At 41.9% G+C, this 20,791-nt stretch overlaps 1 protein-coding gene across 1 annotated transcript in view; it reads right to left on the bottom strand.

Annotated features, from left to right (window-relative positions):
• PEX14 (peroxisomal biogenesis factor 14) overlaps positions 1–20,791 on the bottom strand; it is a gene marked incomplete at its 5' end in the record, with an annotated part of 65,425 nt that overhangs the window by 22,440 nt on the left and 22,194 nt on the right. The window contains one exon of the mRNA XM_054291862.1: positions 11,298–11,382. Within this exon, the coding sequence (XP_054147837.1) occupies positions 11,298–11,382 (85 nt within the window). The remainder of the gene's footprint in view (positions 1–11,297; positions 11,383–20,791) is intronic.

Here is a 20,791-nt window from a genome sequence, read left to right on the forward strand (position 1 = left end):
AACACACCTCCAGAGTTTCCTTATTAGTATAATAAAAAGCCTCTACACATTTGTGTTCTATTCCCAGCCTTGCTATTGACCTTGTGTAGGCCATTTAACCTCCATCTGCCTCAGTTTCTACGTCTGTGAAAGAGAAATAATATTACACTGTATCTTTTCTAAAACATTTCAGACTGGCACAATCATCATGTGCAAAGACTGACAGGTTTGAGAATCTATACATGCCTTATATGCACTTGAGTGCACATAACAAATAATTAATTCAAATAACATATTTGTACCTTTTTTTTTGGTAGATCGTCTGTGGAAATAGTTTCAGATTTCTAAATCTCATCAAGGACTCAAATTCATGCATTGCTTTGATTGGGTGCTAAAATACAGGGCATGTCTCTGGTCTCCTTTTAGTCCAGTTCTCCCCTCAAAATCCAGTCACTGGACTTGAATATTCAATAAGGAAATACAGAAATATCTGTAATTTTAACACTGTCTGTTGCCTTCTAATGCATCACAAAAGTTCCAGCCCAGGAATTAAAATGGGAGTGGCCATACAAAATTCACAGAGACACTGGAGTGAACATTAAGAGACACTCAGAGCCATGTTCCTGCAATATAACACAGGTCGGATCAGTAGGGGAGGCAGCTGAAGCAGTTCAAAGTGTGAGGACAGCTCTTGGAGTTCCTGGGCTAGGAAAGATTCCTAAACAAAGGAATCACTGTACAAATAAAAAGGCAGTTAATAAAAATGGGAAGATATCCCCTTCTGAGCACTATGTAAGACTGTGTCTCCTCCAAAAATGGACCAAGATCAGTGTCCAGGTGTGCCCAAGGGGTTTTCAGGGTCCAGGCCAATGATGCAGGGCCAAGGCTGCCCTCAGCAGATCCCTCTCTCTCCACGTGGCTCTGCACACCAGTCTCAAAGCTCAGGAACCACGCCAGGTACAGGGACAGCACTGTTTGATGTGCTGCTAAAGGGGCAGAACCCTGAGCAGCAGCTTCGTCCTTGGTCCCCAGGGATGCCACAGCCCCCAGACTCCTGAGTGCCAACAGCCACACACAACAACTCAGCCCTTACAGCAACCACGGGGAAAAAGCTCACAAAACTGACTCTGATTCTTTCCTTCCTCTATTTCCTCCCTGGTTTTCTTTCACTGCTGCTGCTGTCTGTCTCAGGTGGCCTGGCATGGAAAAGGCTCTCCTTTCATGATGAAATATGTGGGACCAGGTGAGGCCCTGGGTGCAGAGAAGCCAACAAATGGGCAAGAGCAGCTTGTGTTCCTCCTGACAGTGCACGGGGTGCTGAATGCATCCTCAGCTAGCCAGCCCTGACAGTGCACGGGGTGCTGAATGCATCCTCAGCTAGCCAGCCCTGACAGGGCACGGGGTGCTGAATGCATCCTCAGCTAGCCAGCTTCACGAGACACACACACACCAGCACTCGCTCTACCCGACACTAAACTCACACCTCGCAAACAAATTATTTAACTACTCTATCCCCCAAGGAAGACAGAGATCATTTCAAATGCAGCTCCCTGCTCGTCTCTCACATACACGCAACGGCCTGATAGGTTAAATGCTGCCATTTAATTACAGTAATGGAACCTGCTATTTTTTGGTTCCCTTGAATCCTCTCTCGCTCTCTTTTTTAAACACATACAGAGTCATCTTTTAAACATGTATTTTATATCCTGAGTTTAACAGCTGCATTCTCCTGGTTACTTGAAGAGCAGGAGTAATGATATTCTGATATTCTTTCCAGTACCTCTGAGCAACAGCCTTTTAAACACTAAATAAAAAACACGAGCTGGGGGATGCTGTAAGAAGGGATGCAGGCTAGCACTGCAAAGGCCAATCTGCCCCTTCATTTACTTAGATGGTTTGTGTTGATTTTATTCAATAAAACCAGCTTAACCTCTTCCACCAACCCTCAAAGCAGCTGGGGTCAGAATGGTGGATAAACATGAAAATGCTTTAAGTGATTTTACTGAAAATTCTATACAGTACATCACACTGACAATATAGCACAGTATGGCTGTATTTACAGATCTATCACTGGCAGTCAGAATTATCCCAGATCTAACTGTTAATACATCTGCCTCTGTGTCCCCACCTAAAATTCCTCAGTTTCCCACTAAAATGTGGAGTTTGCAAACTCTTTCAAGAATATAAAGGTCTAATGAAGATGAAAAAATGTAATTTGAAATGTTTTAAATTAATCTTATAATCTTGCCATTTCATAAAGGGTGTCACAAGGCTAGTCAGCTAATATTTGTAGAGCACTTTGAAGATGCAAAGTGGCACAGAAATATGGGAAATAGGTGTGTTAAATTCTTGAGCATGCTGCGTAACCCCTTTTTCCCAAGTGAATTCAGGAAGGAGGCAGTAGGTGGCCAAAGCCCAGATAGTTTATGGTTAGTTATTATTAAAGAAGGGCAGGTAACACAGTACTATGAGTAACCCAACAACTGTTAGTGGATTTTACATTTCATATTGCGTAGCAATTAGAAAAAATCCAGAAGCAAAGTGTAGGTACTTCCAAGTCAAAATAAATTCTTACCTATGCTAAGGCCACAACACTCCTAGAAAAATACCCATATTGTATCTGTCCTCAGCTTGATTTGTCCTCTAAATGTGAAATGCTTATTTATTTGTTCCGTGGTAGTTGGCTCACAATCAGCCAGCCAGCCATGCAGGGATATTGCCCATCTTCATTCTCTGGTATGGATATCCACTGGTGTCTCTAAAGGATGGAATCTTAAAAGGTGAGGCAAGGCAGAGACAAAGACAAATTTAATTTTATCACCGTAAAAAGGGACATTTCCACATGGGCAGCAAGGACATGAATATCATGTGTATGCAGGGGTGGGGGGATTATAAACGCATTTTTGGCGAAATTCAATAAAGCTGATTCCACTGCATAAGGTCAGCAATTTACTTTTAAAAAATGATATGATTGCAACTTTTAATATAACCCATGTATTTGCTGCAAGATGCTCTAGAAGATTGTGTAATGTAACCACCTGACCTCTCTGCAGGAGCAGAGATCACCCCATTTACCCTTTATTGTCTTGCTAAAAGCAATGCACATTTGCACGGTATGACAAAGTCAACAGCTTTTACTTCAGAGCGCCTCAGGTTTCATGAGAATGAATTCTCTGCTCTGCTCCAGGAGAAGTGGAGTCACCTGGACCAGGCTCCAGGAGAAAGAATAGCAAGGAATGAACCAAAAACTAAATTAACCTCTTAGTTAAGAATGATTGCACTCCAGACTAAAATTAAGAGTTTGCGGCAGAAAAGCAAACTGTAGGATTTCATGTTCAAGGGAACCCAAGACATAATTTTAAGCAGAACAAAAATGTTTTCTAAGAGATCCTAGAGAATTATCTCATACAGGAACTTATTTTACCTTTCCTAGCAGGAAAGTATCATTAGGTCTGAAATGGATTTCAGCAGAACACCACAGCTTTTCCTAACTACACTCCTTGTTTTAGCCTCAAGAGGGAAGGCTGTCTCCTTAGACTTAGAATACGAGGTCCATTCTCAGAGCAGGTCAGAAGCTGAATTCATTTACTTGTTCTGGGAAGACTGTGGGGAAACCCTGAGCTGGATGACCATGAAAAACAAATTCCTTCTGTCACAGAAATATTTTTATACAAACATACATAGATTTCTTCAACCATCTCAAGGTGAATCTTCCTTCAAAGGTCAAAGCTGCAGGGCTGGATTAGGATTGCACGCAATCTGCCTGAGCCTTGACATTCTGACATTCTAAAGTTTGCAGCTTTCCCCTCCCATACACAGCTGATGAGAGTAAACTCCTAATCTCTCTGAAAGTGTGGCTTTTACTGCAGCACCTTCAAAAATCACACACTGCAGCACCAAGAGCTCTGAAACAAGCATATCAGAGCAGTTTATGAACATAGCTAACATAAATCTTACTGAGTCAATAAGGCAAAAGTGGTAATTAACCCCATTTTACAGATGGGCAAGCTGCAAACAAGAAGTTTACCCAAAGCCAAGGAAGCAGTCATGTCTCAGATCTCCCATGCCTGATTTTAGATTGTAACTACAGAAGTGACTTTCTCTTGGACTTGGCATTTACTTTCACTCAAAAGCATGATAAATAAATATTTAAATTTATAAGTCAGACTTAGGGGCTGGGTCTTTTTTGCCCATCACTAAGGCTAATGATTTCAGGCCTTGGAATATAATTGACTGTTTTAGCATTATCTTCTAGGTAGACTTCAATTCACTCTGCTGTAATCATATTGTTTTTTCAGTACTACCAGGAATGGAAACATTACTTTGTCAGTAAACAAGGCAGATATGACTCAAAATACACTCCATGAGCAACAGGAGTTAATTTTGCAAAGCCATTTTTAACGGCTCTTTTACATTAAATAGTCACTGTCAGATAGCCAAGTGGAGAGACATCATTAAACCCATGACATTCCAATTATTTCTTAAAATTAAGCTTACAAACAGCATTTTGCAGCATGCACAACTTCCTAAGCATCAAACCGGTCTGTTCCAATTTATCAATAATTTTCAAGCCAAGAAAGGATTGGCTTCCTTTCTACACTGCATCACACAAGCAGTTATGTCTAACCTGATGTCAGGTGGTTTTCTGCCCTCTCATAAATGACTAGTGACTGGGACAAGAGTCAGAGATGAGCAATAAACTGATTTCTCCATGTTTATAGGGACTAAACAGACTAGTTTCTCCAAACTTCCCTTCAAACCTTGAGGAATGACAGTGAAGGGTTTCTTCAACTATATTCTTCCCAAAAGCCTCCAAAGAAGCACCATATCTGATTCCCAGGATGCCCTCAGGTTGAGCAGTTTACCACATTCTGTTAGCACTACTGTACATTCCTTGCCACCAAAGAAGCCAAGAAAATCCGTGCAGTTCATGACAAGTTCAGACATGACAAACAGTGGTAAAATTGATGGGGAAAGGAGTCAGCATGATGAATAGGCTGGTACTGAACAGCAGGTGACAGATCCGCATGCAGAAGAGTGGCAGGACAGGAAGACATCTCCTTCTCAGCAGATGGATAGTGATTCTCAATCATTTTCAGGAAGAAAAAAGAAGGCAACTAATACAAAACACAGGAAGGTGGAACTAATTTCTGGATCACAAGCACATCTATTCCTCTGCATTATGATACTCCAGGAGTGGAATGTGTACGTTGAACATTATCAGCACTGGGCAAACACAGCAGAGTGCCACAAATGGATGTGATTACCCCTAATGCTGATTTAGATAGGAACTGGTGTGAGTTTGTTAGCAATGACAGCTTTCATTCTCTCACTCTTCATTCTTAAGTTCCCTAATAAGCTCTTTGGGAGACAATCACATTTCCCCATTTATGCAGGGTTGTGTAGAGCCAAAGCTTGGATGGGAGGCACCTAAAGAACAAACTGGTTGCATGACAGGTGTAGGACATGTTTTTTCTTTATCCTGGCAAAATATTACAAGGCACATTAGCTGTCTTGCACAGTCATAAACAGAGGCCCAACCATCTTTAGTAATTAAATATCCCATGGTGCTTTTCAAGAATCTTAGTAAATTTTTTACTCAGTAATTACATTCTCTATCCCTAAAGCTCCCTCTGCAAGATCACTTAGATAAAGTATTCTTCATTTCCTCTCCTAAAAATCACAAAGTGATGTTGAACAGCTGCTGTTGTCTACCTCAGAGGTGGATGCTTTTTAGTGGGAATCAAGTGAGATCCAGATCAAACCATGATTCTGATAATGATAGATAACCCTATAAACACCATCCAACATGCTCCATGCAACTAGCTGCAAAGTTTCCATAGTTAATGGGTACAATGTGCTCCAAAATCCTGAAATGAAAAGCAGCATGAAAATGCAGAATGTGCTGGCTTCCATGCCACCTCCACAGTCATTTCTGTAAGTCTACACAAGATGTTAGAGTTACTTTATGCTACTTGAACACCTGCTGCAAACATCTTAAACAATCAGAAAGCACCTCCCTGCTTCTACCCATGCTAGTGAACTTTCTCTTGCTGTATGCTGATTTGTACTAGAAACTTAAAACACGAAGCATGCTCTTGCAATAAATTTTTGCTATCAGTATCTGAACTCCAGGCCCTGCTTGTAGCTTTGCAAGTTCAAGTGATGAGGTCTTTGCTGGCATTGGTGTGAGCAGCTAGAGAACAAGGTACCTGAGCTGCAAGGACAACACAGGACAAGCCTCACTCACACAATCAGTTGTGCATTGTCTGGTTGGGATAGTGCACTGTTTTTACAGTAGCTAGTATGGGGCTATGTTCTGGATTTGTGCTGAAACAGTGAACAGATTATACCTGTGTCCCCTGATCAGCTGGGCTCAGCTGAGCCACCCTCTCGTGCACTTCCAGCCTCTTCACTGTTGGGGTGGGAAGTGGAAAAGGCCTTGGCTCTGTGTGCAAGCACTGCTCAGATATAGCTGAAACACCTCAGTACTACCTATAGCTGAAACACCTCAGTACTTCCTATAGCTGAAACACCTCAGTACTACCTATAGCTGAAACACCTCAGTACTACCTATAGCTGAAACACCTCAGTACTTCCTATAGCTGAAACACCTCAGTACTACCTACAGCTAAAACACCTCAGTACTTCCTATAGCTGAAACACCTCAGTACTTCCTATAGCTGAAACACCTCAGTACTACCTATAGCTAAAACACCTCAGTACTACCTACAGCTAAAACACCTCAGTACTTCCTATAGCTGAAACACCTCAGTACTACCTATAGCTGAAACACCTCAGTACTTCCTATAGCTGAAACACCTCAGTACTACCTACAGCTAAAACACCTCAGTACTTCCTATAGCTGAAACACCTCAGTACTACCTATAGCTGAAACACCTCTGTACTACCAACACTGTACTACCAACACTGTCCTCAGCACAGATCCACCACAGCACCACCCACACTACGCTGTGGAGAAGCCAACACCAGCACAACACTGAAATAAAGCCCTTACTCCTTTTCTGCACCATCTCTCAATCCATGTCCTGACAGGAAGTTTCAAGAGAATGACAAGTCACCTAGCATTCCTTGAACAGTCAACACTTATGGTCTAATCCCACATTTATGTATCAAACATGGTACTTTCTAGAAAAGAATAAGGTTTGGAGAGCCAGAGCAGTTTGGCCTAAATAGGTATTTTGACATCATAGGTTACTAACTCTTATTTTTCCAGCTGAGCTGGCACTGGACTCCATTGGCTTGCACTGTATTTTATTCTCAAGAAAAGCCTTTACAAAAACTGTTTGAGCTTCACTGAGACATGTTAAAGAATTAATTACAAAGTAAAGCTGAAGGAGAAAATTAATTTTGGAAACACAAGAGGTTACTTTTCTTTTCCTCCCTTTTCTGGAAGTGGGGGAGGAAAGGCAGTTATTTTCATCTTCATGCTGGGGGCAGGAGCTGGGAGCTGTCCAGTCGATAACCTGGCCATCAGAACAAGGTTTGTAATTAAAAGGTCACTGACCTGGAAAGCTGGGGCCTCACTCTCAGAGCTTCTCAGTAATGACGGCACTATTAAATTAAGACTGTTATGAAATCAATGCTAAAAAAGCTTTCATGGTAACGAGATTCCATTCAAGGACATGCAAACTGCCTCATGAAATGGACTTAAATTATAAAAAAAAAAAAAAAGGGAGTAATAAAAGAGGGTTAAATTGAAATCTGCTGAAGAATTTGCTTTTTTTAAGCCCTCCAGCAGTGGGCTGTGCCCCCATCCTTCAGGTCCTGAAGGTGATTACTTGGGTTTCTTTGACAAAGGGGAAAAGGCAGGTTCAACTTCCAAGAATGCAGACTAAAGAAAGAGGAAGAAAATCAAGTCAGGTTTTGGCTGGAGATTTTGGGGCTGACAGCATTTGTTTCCAGGGGATCAAGTGCCTTTGAGCTCTGACTGGGAAGGGCATGTAGAATTAAATAATTTTTTCATCTCTTCAGAAATCATCATAGTCTGGCATCTTGACACTGGAAAAATTTTCTGGAACATTGATGCACTGCAGAAAACCTTCTGAGTGGACATTTTCCCAACATAACTCAACAATTGTACATTAACTTGCTTTAATGCACCTCTGTTCTTCCATCACTATTATTTCTGAGCTCCTCATATGCTTTCATCAGTTCCCACAACCCCACTCTGGAAAGGCATTACTGTAGTCATTTTACAGATGAAGAGAACAAGCAACTAAGAAAACAGTTCTTCATCCAAGATGACACAACAAGTCTGTCACCTCGCAGTTTTCCCCTTCTCTGCCCCAAAAACCCAGCACCCTGAAAACAGAGCTTGCCATGTACAGTGCATTTCCACCCCCTTTCTCTGTCTTGCCAGACCTTAAGAGATTCAGAGCACACAAAATTAACAAGGCACACGAGTTACCGGATGGGTAGCTGAGCAGTGCAGGACATCTGAGGCACAACAGTTAAATGACAGACACATTTCCACAAGGGTTTAAGCCCCACATGCTGTCTAATTACTCCCAAGGCGCCGCTGATTCTGTGGCATGTCATCAGCAGAATCAGCGAGTTGGACAAAAAACAAACAGCATCTTTTTTTTCTTTCTTTTCTTTCAGATACTCTGAGGGGAAACAGCTGTTTTTCCCTTCATCTGAAGAAGTTCATGATAAAAAGGAGGAAATGTCATAAATTACACAAAATGCCAGTGTAAGCTTCAAAGAAAATGATAAATGATTCTAATAACTTCATGTTTCTCATTAATGCCTCTGTATATGGGAGTTTAAAAGTGCTTAAGACAACAGAGAAATCTCATCTGACTTTTGAAAGCCCTTTTACAAATCCAGGATACCCTCACTCTCCCAACTGTCATCAACACTCTATCACCCCATGTGCCAGAGGGAGCAGTTCAGCACACCTGAACTGCACAGAACCAGGAACACCTGATTTCAGCCTCTACAACTACTGTTTCACCAAACCCAGTCCAGCTGATAATCCCGCAGAAACCTTCATTTCTCATCTCACTGAAATGCACTAAACCAAATCCAGCTCCTATACTAAAAGGAAATAAAATTTGATTGGCCTTTATAAGGAAGGAGATGCTTGTAGAAAAAGAAGAAAATACTGTAATTCTTGGCAGAATCACCTCTGTGAGTCTCAGAAGTGAAATTTCTTAAGCCAAGTCAGCCTTGCAGGACCTTTTTCAACTGGCAGTGGGGACTCTCTACCAGACAGCCTCAGCTGGGGATAAACATTATCACTGGGATGACAGGGACTGTACATCAGAGAACAGGGGGAACAGCCCACCAAACCCTGTAGTCCCTCATCTGCTCAGGCCTAAACCAGCCACAACAGTTTCAAGAACTGACTCCATCTGCTAGACCACATAGGCACCACGCCAGCACGGAACACAGGCCACATTCCATGTGCACACATTTCCAGTGACTGCTGGCTACAGGCGCTACTGGACCCTACTCCTTCCCATCTCCTATGGTTGAGTTTAGGAAAAAAAACAATTAGCACAGAGGGAAGGAGGGCTAATTAACACACAGGAACAAACAAACAGTTCTACCAAACCATTTCTGCTCTTTAGTAATTATTAGCCAAGTAATTCATAAGAAGTATTAGTCCGGCCACAGTTTCTCTGCGCCTCCATCTCCCCACCCTTCCTCTTCTCCCAGTCAGGGATTTATTAAAATTAAACAGATTAGATGGAGCTCCTGATACGAAAAACTGTTCAGCGAAGCCTGCGGTGGGGAAGTGCAGAGCAAACACCAGAGACATTTGTCTCTAAATTGCTCTAAATACCTTCTGCAAATGAAATTCTAACCCAGCTGTGTTGAGAGAGAAAATGAGGACTAACTGGTCATTGTCAGCACAGAAGAAGATCAGGCAGTTATAATATTGCACGATATACTGGGGGCTAAGGATCTCTCGGCAACAATAGATTTTGTATCAGGTTACCCCGGGTAATCAGCACAGCTTTTAGGCTCAGCTTTCCCTTGCTTCATTGCTTCGATGATAGAGTTGAAATCCCCAAGCTTTTATGATTAATTACTCCCCGTAGGTCCACATATTTCAAGGAAAAACTCATGGTGCACAGCGACCAACAGGCTCCAAATTTTAATGTCATCCTGATGGCAGGGCAGGGCAAGCAACGTCCCTACGTGATTGGAATGTCCTCTGAACTGGCACTAGGACAAGCAGAGAGGATCTCACTCCAAATGATGTGCCCCTGAGCTACTTGTCATGACATCATTGCCAAAACACAAGGCTGCCATTCCCTTCTAGGTTCCCTGCTATTCAGGATGAGCAAACTGGCGCATGTATTTGAACTCTCCATCTCGTGACTTCAGGTCTCAGGCATCTCAATAGGCACTTCATAACTCCAAACAGAAAAATACGGATTTCATAGGCTTCCCTACTTTTCAAAGCTCAAGATCTTTAGCTCTAGAATTAGATGTACCTTGAAGTACTTGTGACTTCAATGTGTATGTGGGTCACCCCCCTCTGAAGTTTGGAATTTGTGTTTTCAGCATCATTTCAACACCTTACAGTACTCTACAACACACGTAATTAACTTCAAGTTAAAGCTGCTGTTATTTATGTCTTCTGGTAAGCAATATGGTCCCGGGACTGTAGCAAAATATAGAGTGAACATCACCTGGAATGCACTGCAAGTTGTGGAACAAAAACTTTAGAAATAAAATAGGAACAAAAGATAGTTCCACTATGAGTCAGAAAGCAAAATAAATTTTCTGTAGGCAATGACCAAACTATGCTGCACCTCACTAAGATGATATAGGATTTGTCAGGATCTGTTCTATCCCTGCTATAGAAAAGGGCTAAACTCAGTCAGTAGTTTACCATTTCAGCCTGAAAGTCAGGTTGACCCCAAGCTTGACCTTAACCTGACCTTGTTGACTTTTACCAGGTTCTTTGCCTCTCTCTGGCTCTCTTTGGAAACATTTGACCTTTTCACCCAGAGATTGGCCATTCTAATGCCAGTGTCAATAAGGTTTGAACTGACCAGCTAGTCCACAAGCATGAACTGCCCTCATTGTAGAAAAGATCTGATAACAGTTATTTCCCATGTGTCTTTTGTATTCTACAATTCCACATCTGGTGCAAATATTGCACTAGTCAGTTGGGAAGAAAAGAGACTGATATTTCTTATAAACCTCAGATCTTCTTTAGGGGCAGACTAATTGCTTTGTCCGTAACATCCAATATTCCACAGCAATACCTTTTGACTTTACATTAATTCAAGGTCCCTCATTATCATTGAGATCACAACCTAAAGAGTTCATACCTTTCTTCTTCAGGAATGCTCTTCTGGTTGCGACAGGACTTTGGCGGACTCGTGGATTCTGTAAAAATTTCACTGCTGTCACAATCTGAGGAGGGCAGGAGGATTGGAGAGAAAAAAAGAGAGAAAAGATCCAAGTTAGGCATGGTCAAATCCCTATTTTACATTAGGCACTGTGGACTGCAAGGTAAGACAACAACACACCCATCACATGGAGATTGTCTGGAGACAACACCAACCTTCAGAAATGGTTCAGCAAGTATCAGAGTTTGTGGTTTAACTCTAAACAGACAGCACAATTACGGTGTTTAGCTTAGAAGTTTCTTGTTTAATTACTTTGGGAGCAGCTCTACCTGTACAAAAAACTCCTTTAAGATTATTACGTGTTTCTGGTATTTACATTGTGATCTTCTTACCTAAGTTGGCTCCTACAGTTAAAGTCAGCCTTGAGTCAATGCATGTCATCTACAACAGTTGGCTTATTGTAAGAATGCTTCCTTTCTATCTGACTTAAAGCTCCCTGCAGATTCTAAGAGATTAAGGCCTTTTCTGCCATCATTCTAATTTATTGAAAGCAATAAATAAACCTCAGCTTCTCATGACTAGAGAAGAAGCGACTTCACATGTTTTGGATCACATAACAACAATCAAAAAAGTCACTTGGAATGACACAAATGGGTAGGCAAGTAGTTAAATTTATATTGCACACCAGCAAAAGCCACAGATGACTTTTGTCTACAAACTGACTTCTACATCCTTCTTTAAGGTGACAGAGCACCTAAAACAGAGCACTTCTACAAGCAAAGGGTAAAATCTGGGATAATACTCAATGGCATCAACAACAACAGCACTAGATGTTTACATTTCCATTTAGTGCCAGTGAAAGGTATTTGATTTTTTTCTTCATATGGTAGTTCCATTTCCCACATACTTCCCTATATTGCTATACACGTTATTACATGTTACTGCACCAGTGATTCCCTCCACTTTTATACAAAAACATCTGTTCTGATTGTGGCATCATGAGGAATAATGTGCTAACAGCACATCCATGTGAACTAGTGGAAGAGATTACTTCCCTTCTCTAGCGCTAAAATTAACCATCCTAATGTGCCAGACCCATGTTATTCAGGTCTTTAAGAGTTTATCTGAAAATACAGTTTCTGGAATTCAGTTCCAAAAAGGTTTCCAAAACTTTGACAGCAGAAAAAGAAGGGAAAATACAGCATCACTCCTGAAATCACTAAGTTTCACTTTGTGTTTGAATCAAACACTTGGAATATGCATTTCTGGTCAGAGAGCAAAGTTCTGATGGGTTTAATGGCACTTTCAATGTACTCCTCAGTGCATTCCATCAATGTTTTTTTCTTTTAAATTGCATCTCTTATTTCTTTAAATACATTAATCAGGCTAGTGTAGGCAAAACGGATCCATTGGACAATGCAATAAACATGAATTATCATCTATCCAACATGCATAATGGCTTAAAAATACATAATAGCAGGTGTAGTTTAAATGATTAGTTATTACACCTGTGGTGGGTCTGATTCAATTGGGGAAAATCATCTTTAATAGGTTAAAAGGTTTAGATCACCAGGCTTCCCTTAAAGTGGCTGTAGAGAGGGTATGATGGAGTACGCTGTCATTACTAATTCATTTAAGAAAAACATGGGGGATACAGCAAAGAACAGCATAAACGAGTGAATCCAATTTAAACATCAGGTAAAGCAGAAAACACCTTTTAAAAAAGCATGATAAATGAATTTGGAAGAGAGATGAAATTGACATATTTATTTTAACGGGAATTTGACAAAGTCCCAGCACACTTCAAAGTTGGGAGGATAAAATGAATGGGGTATTTTTAATTCTTTTCATTTTCTTGTTTTCCTGCATTTTTTCCTTAAGTTCCATTCAGTAATTTTGAACCACAAAACAGCAGAGTAAAAACCACCCCACATAAAGTATACTTTGGCTTCATTTATGTGCACTTGATCTGTCTCCAGCTGAAATGCAGGCGACAGGTAAATCGCAGATTTAAACTGTGCTGATATTGCTGTGCCAGATGCAGAAATATAAAGCACCCAAACTAATAACCTTAAGATAATATGCTGAATAAGAAAGATGCCCAAATGAGCAGACCGACAGACACGTGAACATATCAAAGCCACTCTCCTTCTAACAATAATTACTTGTTTGTGTCTTCAGACACTCCTTAACACTCCCTCCCACATTTAGTGAGATAGACACGAACGGCCTGCAGACCTGCAGCTCTGCAAGCTCTTATATTTAATTATCAATTTTTAAGTATTACAAAACCTGTGAGAAATAAGCAGTATTTTTCATTGTGCTAATTCAATCGCAACCATGTGAACATTTCATTGATTCTAACCCTTTATTAAAGCTTATTTTTGCCTTATAAAGATGTAAACATTTCGGTAGTAAATTTCAGTCCAAAATAAACTTCTATTTTATCTCTCCCCTGCATTACTTCCTCCATTATTCACAGCCTTTTTAATCTTAAAACAAAATGAAATTACAAGCAACAACAACTCCATAGAAAGAATCCTGGACATGTATTCCTCCCTCCGGTAATCCCATGTTTCTCATCCTGTGTTTGCATTCACCTCTGAACATTCGTTCCTATAGGCTGAGATGAAATGTCTTCATTTTTATAATTAATCTCGTATACACGAGTAACTTACAAAGCAATTTTGGCCATGTCAAAATGCCAATATTTTCAACAAACATACACAAGAATTTCCCTACCTTCTATGGATCATTTTCCTTGCACAAACAAGAGCAACTGCACTCCATAATTTAAACAACAGAAAAAGGAGGAGGAAGATGAGAAGACTTGCAGTCCTATGTACAGCCAAAAAAATCATGTGGCAAATAGCACTCTGACTCAGCTGCTAACATTGTTCCATACTATTTCTGTAGCATTTGTAACACTTCTCCAAATTTTTATGGTATTAGGACACTGCCAAATAATGAGCACTGTATCACTGCGTTGATTCTTAGATTGCCAGCACACACTGTCGAGCAGAGTGCCTTTATCTAATGGATCAGGTACTTGTATTAAACAGAGTGTATTTGGTTTTTAAAAAGCCAGGCAATCCCATAAACTTGCTTTCCCGCCACCGTCTCTCCTGCAGCAACAGGATTCACAAAGACATCTTTCTGACTGGGAAGAGATGGGTGAAATCCTGCAGCAGGTCATGTCCTACAGTTTGATTTTTCAATTAAAAGATCAATGTCACTATTCATAGATTATATTTGCAACCGGACAAATTACATAAATTCAGGCCAAATATTCTGCTTCAATGTCAGAAATATAAAATAAAGACAGGAACTTTGTTGCAGATGCTATGGAAGAGCACAGAGCTGGCAAAATTCTGGGGCAAAGCACAGCACTTGGACGTTAACTTAGCAGCCAAGGCCCTTCATTCCTAATTTCCCTCCCTTTTGTTCTAATGGGGAAGATAAAGGCAGCCTTATTTCTTACTGTGCTCAAAGCTGTGGGGTTTCCAAGAAAGCAATCTAAGCTACTTTATCAGTTGGTTACATTAAAAAAATAAACCACAAAATTTAAGGTACTGTGGCAAATGCCTATTCTCTACCAACTCAGAAATAAAAAGCAAAATAACAGAAATGTAGTAGATCTTTACCAATAAAAGTTACAAAGGATTTGGTAAGAGAGTTCCACATGGAAAACAGACTCAAAAGCCACTGGGAGTGCAGCCTGTAAGAGCTCTAATAGATTTCCTAATACTGGGAACCCTCTGTAGGTTATTACTAAACAGCATTTGTTGATAGACTGAGACTTTGAGATGACCTGTGATGTAAAGGTTGGGTCTGAATTATACGTTGCAAGGGATGGTATTTTGTCTTTCTGAGTGGATCTGTATCTGTTTAAAAGCAACACTTCTTTTCATTAAACAGAGGCGGCCCAGGCCATGAACTATGCACAGACAGTTTACATTACATGTGCGGAAGCAATCAACACTGGCAATATACATGACGTATGTAAAAGAAGTTGGAATTAATTTTTTTCCAGTGTATTAAAAAATAATAATATGGCAGTATCAACAAACACTCAACCTATTTCAGCCAGAGCAGAAGGCCACAGCTATAGGGCAAATGGAATTGATCAATATATTAGCCTACAGCAACACCCCCTCAGCGTACGGCTGTATGTTTGCAAGGCTCGGAAGATTAAATTGTCTGTGAAAGGTTTCTGCACTCCTACTCTAAAGGAGATACCCAGAATCCTGTTAACAAGCATCAGGCTGAAGCCAACTTACGTTTTAACAAGGGCTGACTTAAAAGCCTGGCACAACAGTGAACAAGAAAGCCCCTTGCAACAGAAATGCTGTGTTTTAGTAAGAAATCAGTGCCCTGCCAGGACTAACTTGACAAATATGGTTATCGGTGGCACACGGAAATAGTTGCAAAGCAGCTGTTAATCAGGGAAACACATCATAGAACGCTGATGCCAGCACTCGGGGAAAATGCAAGGGGCTAATTATGAAGCCATATATCTCGGTAAGGAGGCACCGCTGCCGCCCGGCGGGCCCGGGACGAGCCGCGGCCGCCGCGCTCTGCGCCCCGGCACTGCCGCCGAGCTGCACTTGTGCTCGTGAGGGAACGAACTGCGGGCCGGCCCGGGGAGCGGGAACGCCTCAAAGCTCCTCCTGTGATTTTAAACGAAAACATACACAACCCCAGGAATTATTTCGGTTGAGATATAACATAGAAACCTACAAAGTTGGGCAGATCTCAAAGTTGGATGGAGAAAAGTTTAAAAATGCTGTAACAACAATGGCAAAGCCCTCACGTAAAACAGTGAGGGGGAAAAAAATACAGTTGAAAGCAAGATTCATGGGAGGCAGAAAAGCAAGATTCATGGGAACAAAGGCGAGGAAGAAACACACTTTGAGCCATATCTGAGATGAAGAACCTGGAAGTAAGAGAATACAGAGCAGCAGCCAAAAAAAAGAAAAAAACCTAAACACTAAACAAATAAACACACACAGACACACACACACAAAAAAAAAAAAAAAAAAGACCAAAAATAGCCACAAAAAAACCCAACCAAAAAAAAAAAAAAAAAAAAAAAGAAAATAAAAAACCAAACCAAGGGGAAAAAAAACAAAAACCAAAAGGCGCGGAAATTCTAGGTGCTCAGAACTTGGACTATGAGTGACAGCTAACTCAGCGGCACCCACATGAAGGGTGAGGAAACTGGCCCTGGCCGTGTCCCTGCCATGGGTCCCGCTCAGCTGGAGAAAACGAGGTTCAGGGGGAACCTTTTTGCTCTCTACAACTCTCAGTGAGGAGGTTGTAGCCAGGTGGCATTTGGGCTCTTCTCTCAGAAAACAAGCGACAGGACAAAACATAGTCTTAATCTGCATCTGGGGAGGTTCAGGTTGGACACCAGGAAGAATTTATTCACGGGTGATTGGACATTGGAAGGGGCGGCCCGGGCAGGCGCTCAGGGAAAGCCCGGACGCGGCTCTCAGTGCGCTGGTGTAGCTGACAGGGCAGTGCTGGGTCACAGGCCGCACTGCACGGTCCCGGAGGTCTTTCCAAGCCGACCCCGTGAGGGCGAGGCCCCGCGGCCCCGGGGCTCCCTCACGGCCGCCGCGGCCCCGGGGCTCCCTCACGGCTCCCCGGCCGCGCGCGCGGACCCCGCGCGCCCCCTGGCGGCGCAGCCGCCGCCGCGCTCCCGCCGTCAGAGCCCCAAATTAAGTGTTTTCACTCAGTGGAAATGAAATGTTTTGCAAGATGAAACAGAAAGAAAATTGAGGTTTTAGGTAATTACTAGTTGGCATTTACATATCACAGGCTGGTTCAACACCTATTCATTTTCCTCTTTTATTTTCAATTTTTTAAAATTGCTCATTAAAACGAACACATGACAGGGACGGGGGGAAAAATTGCTCTTCCTCTTTTTCCTGAGGACTACAAAATCCAGATCTACTTTAAATACATTTATCTATAATTATCACATACAAAAAAGCCTTACTTAATTTACATGAATAGGGTGACCAAAAAAAAAATTTAAAAAAAATTGTAAAAGCCAGAAAAAAAGGCATGTGAGCTGTCAGTGTGTTGTGCCTGCGGAGTGCCGGGGCCAGGCTGGAGCGAGCAGCGATGGAGCAGCTGAGATCCCCGGTGTTCCGCCACCCCGCTGCCATCCATCCCACCCTGCAGCTCAGCTGGCACACCGCTCTCTGCTGCCTTCAGCACACTCTCCCCTCATCTCTGCTACTCCCACTACAAAGAAGTGACTCCACACAGTCCCTGCTTTCAACTTCTTTGTTCCAGGAGCTACTCCACACTTCCTCCAGCTGCTCCTGAAGGCGTGACCTTTCCACCTCCTTCATTCACACAGAGTAAGCCTTTCCTCACATAACCTCACCGCTTCCAGGGATCCTGCTCTGCAGCTCCAATCACGCTTACACGCTCTCAGCTCGGTGCATTCTCCGCTCAGGTTCCCTTTGTTCAATTAAATACATCTATCCCATGCAAAGCCCTTCATTTTCCTGCACCCTTCAGCTTTTCCTTTAATTTTAACCTTGTGAAAGTCTCGTTTAACCCCATACAACGCATTTTAGGATAAAATTTGTATGAAAAATGCTATATAAAATAAAGTTTTATTGTATCATATGTTAAGGACATAAAACATCCCGGATAGAAGTGTACAGGAGCTGACATGATAGACTAATATATTTTAAGGTCTATTGTGTAAATATGTATTTAGGGAATTCTAAAGCATGGTATTATTGACCCAAGTCTCTCTTAAAACACATTGATATATGGAGTAAAAACCCTTATGAAAAGTAGCAACTTCATCTGTGTAGTAGTCACCTTTCAAAGTGAAATATCTGTCATCTTCAGTTTTTTATAATTCAATTGAGAACACAGTGGACATCTTGACAAAATTCCTGTCTTTTTAAGAGGAATAATCTTCAAGCTAAACTTACATGCATAAATCTAAAAAGAATCAGAAAGTTTTACAAATACATTAAAAGAAACATAAAATAACTATTTTAATTTGCAGAGAAAATGTGCTAGATAGGTATTTTTTTACTTCAGAAATACACCTCCAAATGAGACTTCATAACATCAGGGTTGACACAATAAAAACTGTTACGGGGAAGTGATAAATGCTGGAAAAACATAAGAAATATAAGAAGAAGAGCAAACTAAATGTATTAAACTGATAATGCAGCCATAATAAATTTAACCAGTGAGCAGTTCAAATTTAACATGAACCTTTTTTCTGGAGTTCTAACTTTTTATTGAAGAGAAATCGTCTCACTTTCAGAGGGAAAATAAACTTTCAAAGTCCCTTTTTGTGCTTCTGCCCGAGCTGGAGCTGCAGGCTGCCTGCATCGGCAGTGCCACCAAAGAAGGAATTGCAGCGGGATGAGCAGCGCGGGGTGGGGGTACCGCCTGCAGCCCAACTGGCAGCGACCATCTCCAGTTGTGTTTGCACCGGGAGGGCAGAGCCGCCCAGCCGGGGTGGGACAGGGGCCGAGAGCCCAGCTGTGTCCCACAGCACAGGTGACAGAAACGCAGAGCCACGACAAGGTCACCAAACCGACCCCACGGGACCCGCCAGAGACGCCAGGCAGGCGCCCAAAGCTCGGGAAAGACAATCAGCTTTTTATCACTTTCCATGGCAGTACCCAATTTCCACAACCTGCTGCTCCCTCTTGCAGGAGGAAGCTCAGGGATCGCTGGGGCTGTGCTGTAACATTAATGCTGTAACATTAATGCTGTTTGAGCTCAGGCTCTCCAAAGGAATGCGGCAACCCAGTGCCCAAGATGCTCACTACAGCAGAACCAGGACCAGTCCCTGGCTCCACAACCGAGAAAAATGTGTGACCTAGGTTCCAGGGGAGCAGATGACAGCACCTCCAACTCTCACCTTCCTCACTCCTCTCTCTATTCCTCTTGTCATTACTGCAGAGCTCAAACACAGCAGCTTTCAAAAGAAACCCCTTTCACCCTGCTCCCTTCACATGTGTAGAATGTAAAAACCAATGAAGCTGTAATTTATTACGTTTTCATTCTTTTAACTGCAGGGCAGACAAGGACTGCAGGACATTCATTCACATGGTAGGGAGCTGGAGATGATGTGAGGACAGAAGTCTGTGTCACACCTAACAATTGTGCCCCAGTACTTAAAATCACTATTGAATGGGAGACTCCAGAAAGGTGAATCAAGCAGAGATGCACCAGAACGGCAGCACTGTTCACACTTACTCAGATCCTTCTAATTCCACAGTCAAGGGACTGGACAAAGCCAGTAATACATTGGTTTAGATTTAGTCCAAGAGGATTGAAAGTAGAACCCATCTGCAGAAGAAGCTATAAAGATGTTTTAGATTGAAGAGACTCAAATGACAAGAAAAACCAGCAAGTTACTATTCCTCAAACCTCCTATTTCAAGAACCCCATTTCACAGAATTTTTAAATCATAGGAAATGTAGAATAGAGAATGAATGTTTTCCTTTTGGCAATAAAGCCCCAAACAATTAGGGCTGAAGTCAGGGGGCTGTGATGACATTAGGACAAGGAAGATATGAATGAGAGAATAAATACAGGAGATACTGGAGGGAACTATCTGGATCATCAGAATCTAACACACAAAAGGTTTCATGCTGAAAACATTAAAGAAGCTGGAAATTGTGACAGGTGCACAATAAATCATGCAAACCACAGCAGTTGGGAAGAAACAGCAAAGGAGAAGGACTTAAAATACTGTAAGACCTTTTTGTAAATTTATTTCTTTACTTAGAGCTCTTTGGGACAAAAATGGCCTATTTCCTCTGCATTTGCACAGTGCCTGGTGCTGGTCTGCAAGTGGCCTCCTTAACATTTATTACAACACAAATAATAATAAACACTGAGCAGACCATGCACTTTGTTCCTGCTGTTAATTGCCCCATTAAGGGAGAAACGAAGTAAGGGGCAAGAAGCCTGATTGGCCAGAGCTGCCCCGTCTGTGGGGACTGCAAGTGGAATAATTTTACAGATTCAAAAGCAGCTGCGTCCCTTGTCTTTGTCCAGTTCTCAGCAGAAGGGAGCTCCCATCTCACACAATCTCACACAATTCCTCCTGCAAATCCAGCACCTTGCATGACCAGCCCCAAAAGCAACTGAGCTTCCTTGTCAATTCTTAGGTTGCTTCCTCTGTAACAGGGGTGAAACACAGTAAAATAGCAAACATAAGGACCATTTCCATGGTAGCTGTCCAGACCATAAATATTCTGCAAACAATGGGCCCACTTCATTTTCCCCTGGGGTTAATCTGGCATTGTTCATGGATGTTACATTCACTGCTTAAAGAAACAAAGCACAGAAGTGTCAGGACACATCCAGGATGCTGCTCAACCTATCCAGCACTGTGCATAACAAAAAAATTTTGTGTACCAAAAAGTCCAGCGTACTGATCACCTACTCTTCTTTTTCACAACACCTGA

This window comes from Melozone crissalis, unplaced genomic scaffold, assembly GCF_028551555.1.
Source record: "Melozone crissalis strain CALT ecotype California unplaced genomic scaffold, PUWL_Pcris_2 ptg000107l_1, whole genome shotgun sequence".
In the NCBI taxonomy this organism is placed as follows: domain Eukaryota; kingdom Metazoa; phylum Chordata; class Aves; order Passeriformes; family Passerellidae; genus Melozone; species Melozone crissalis.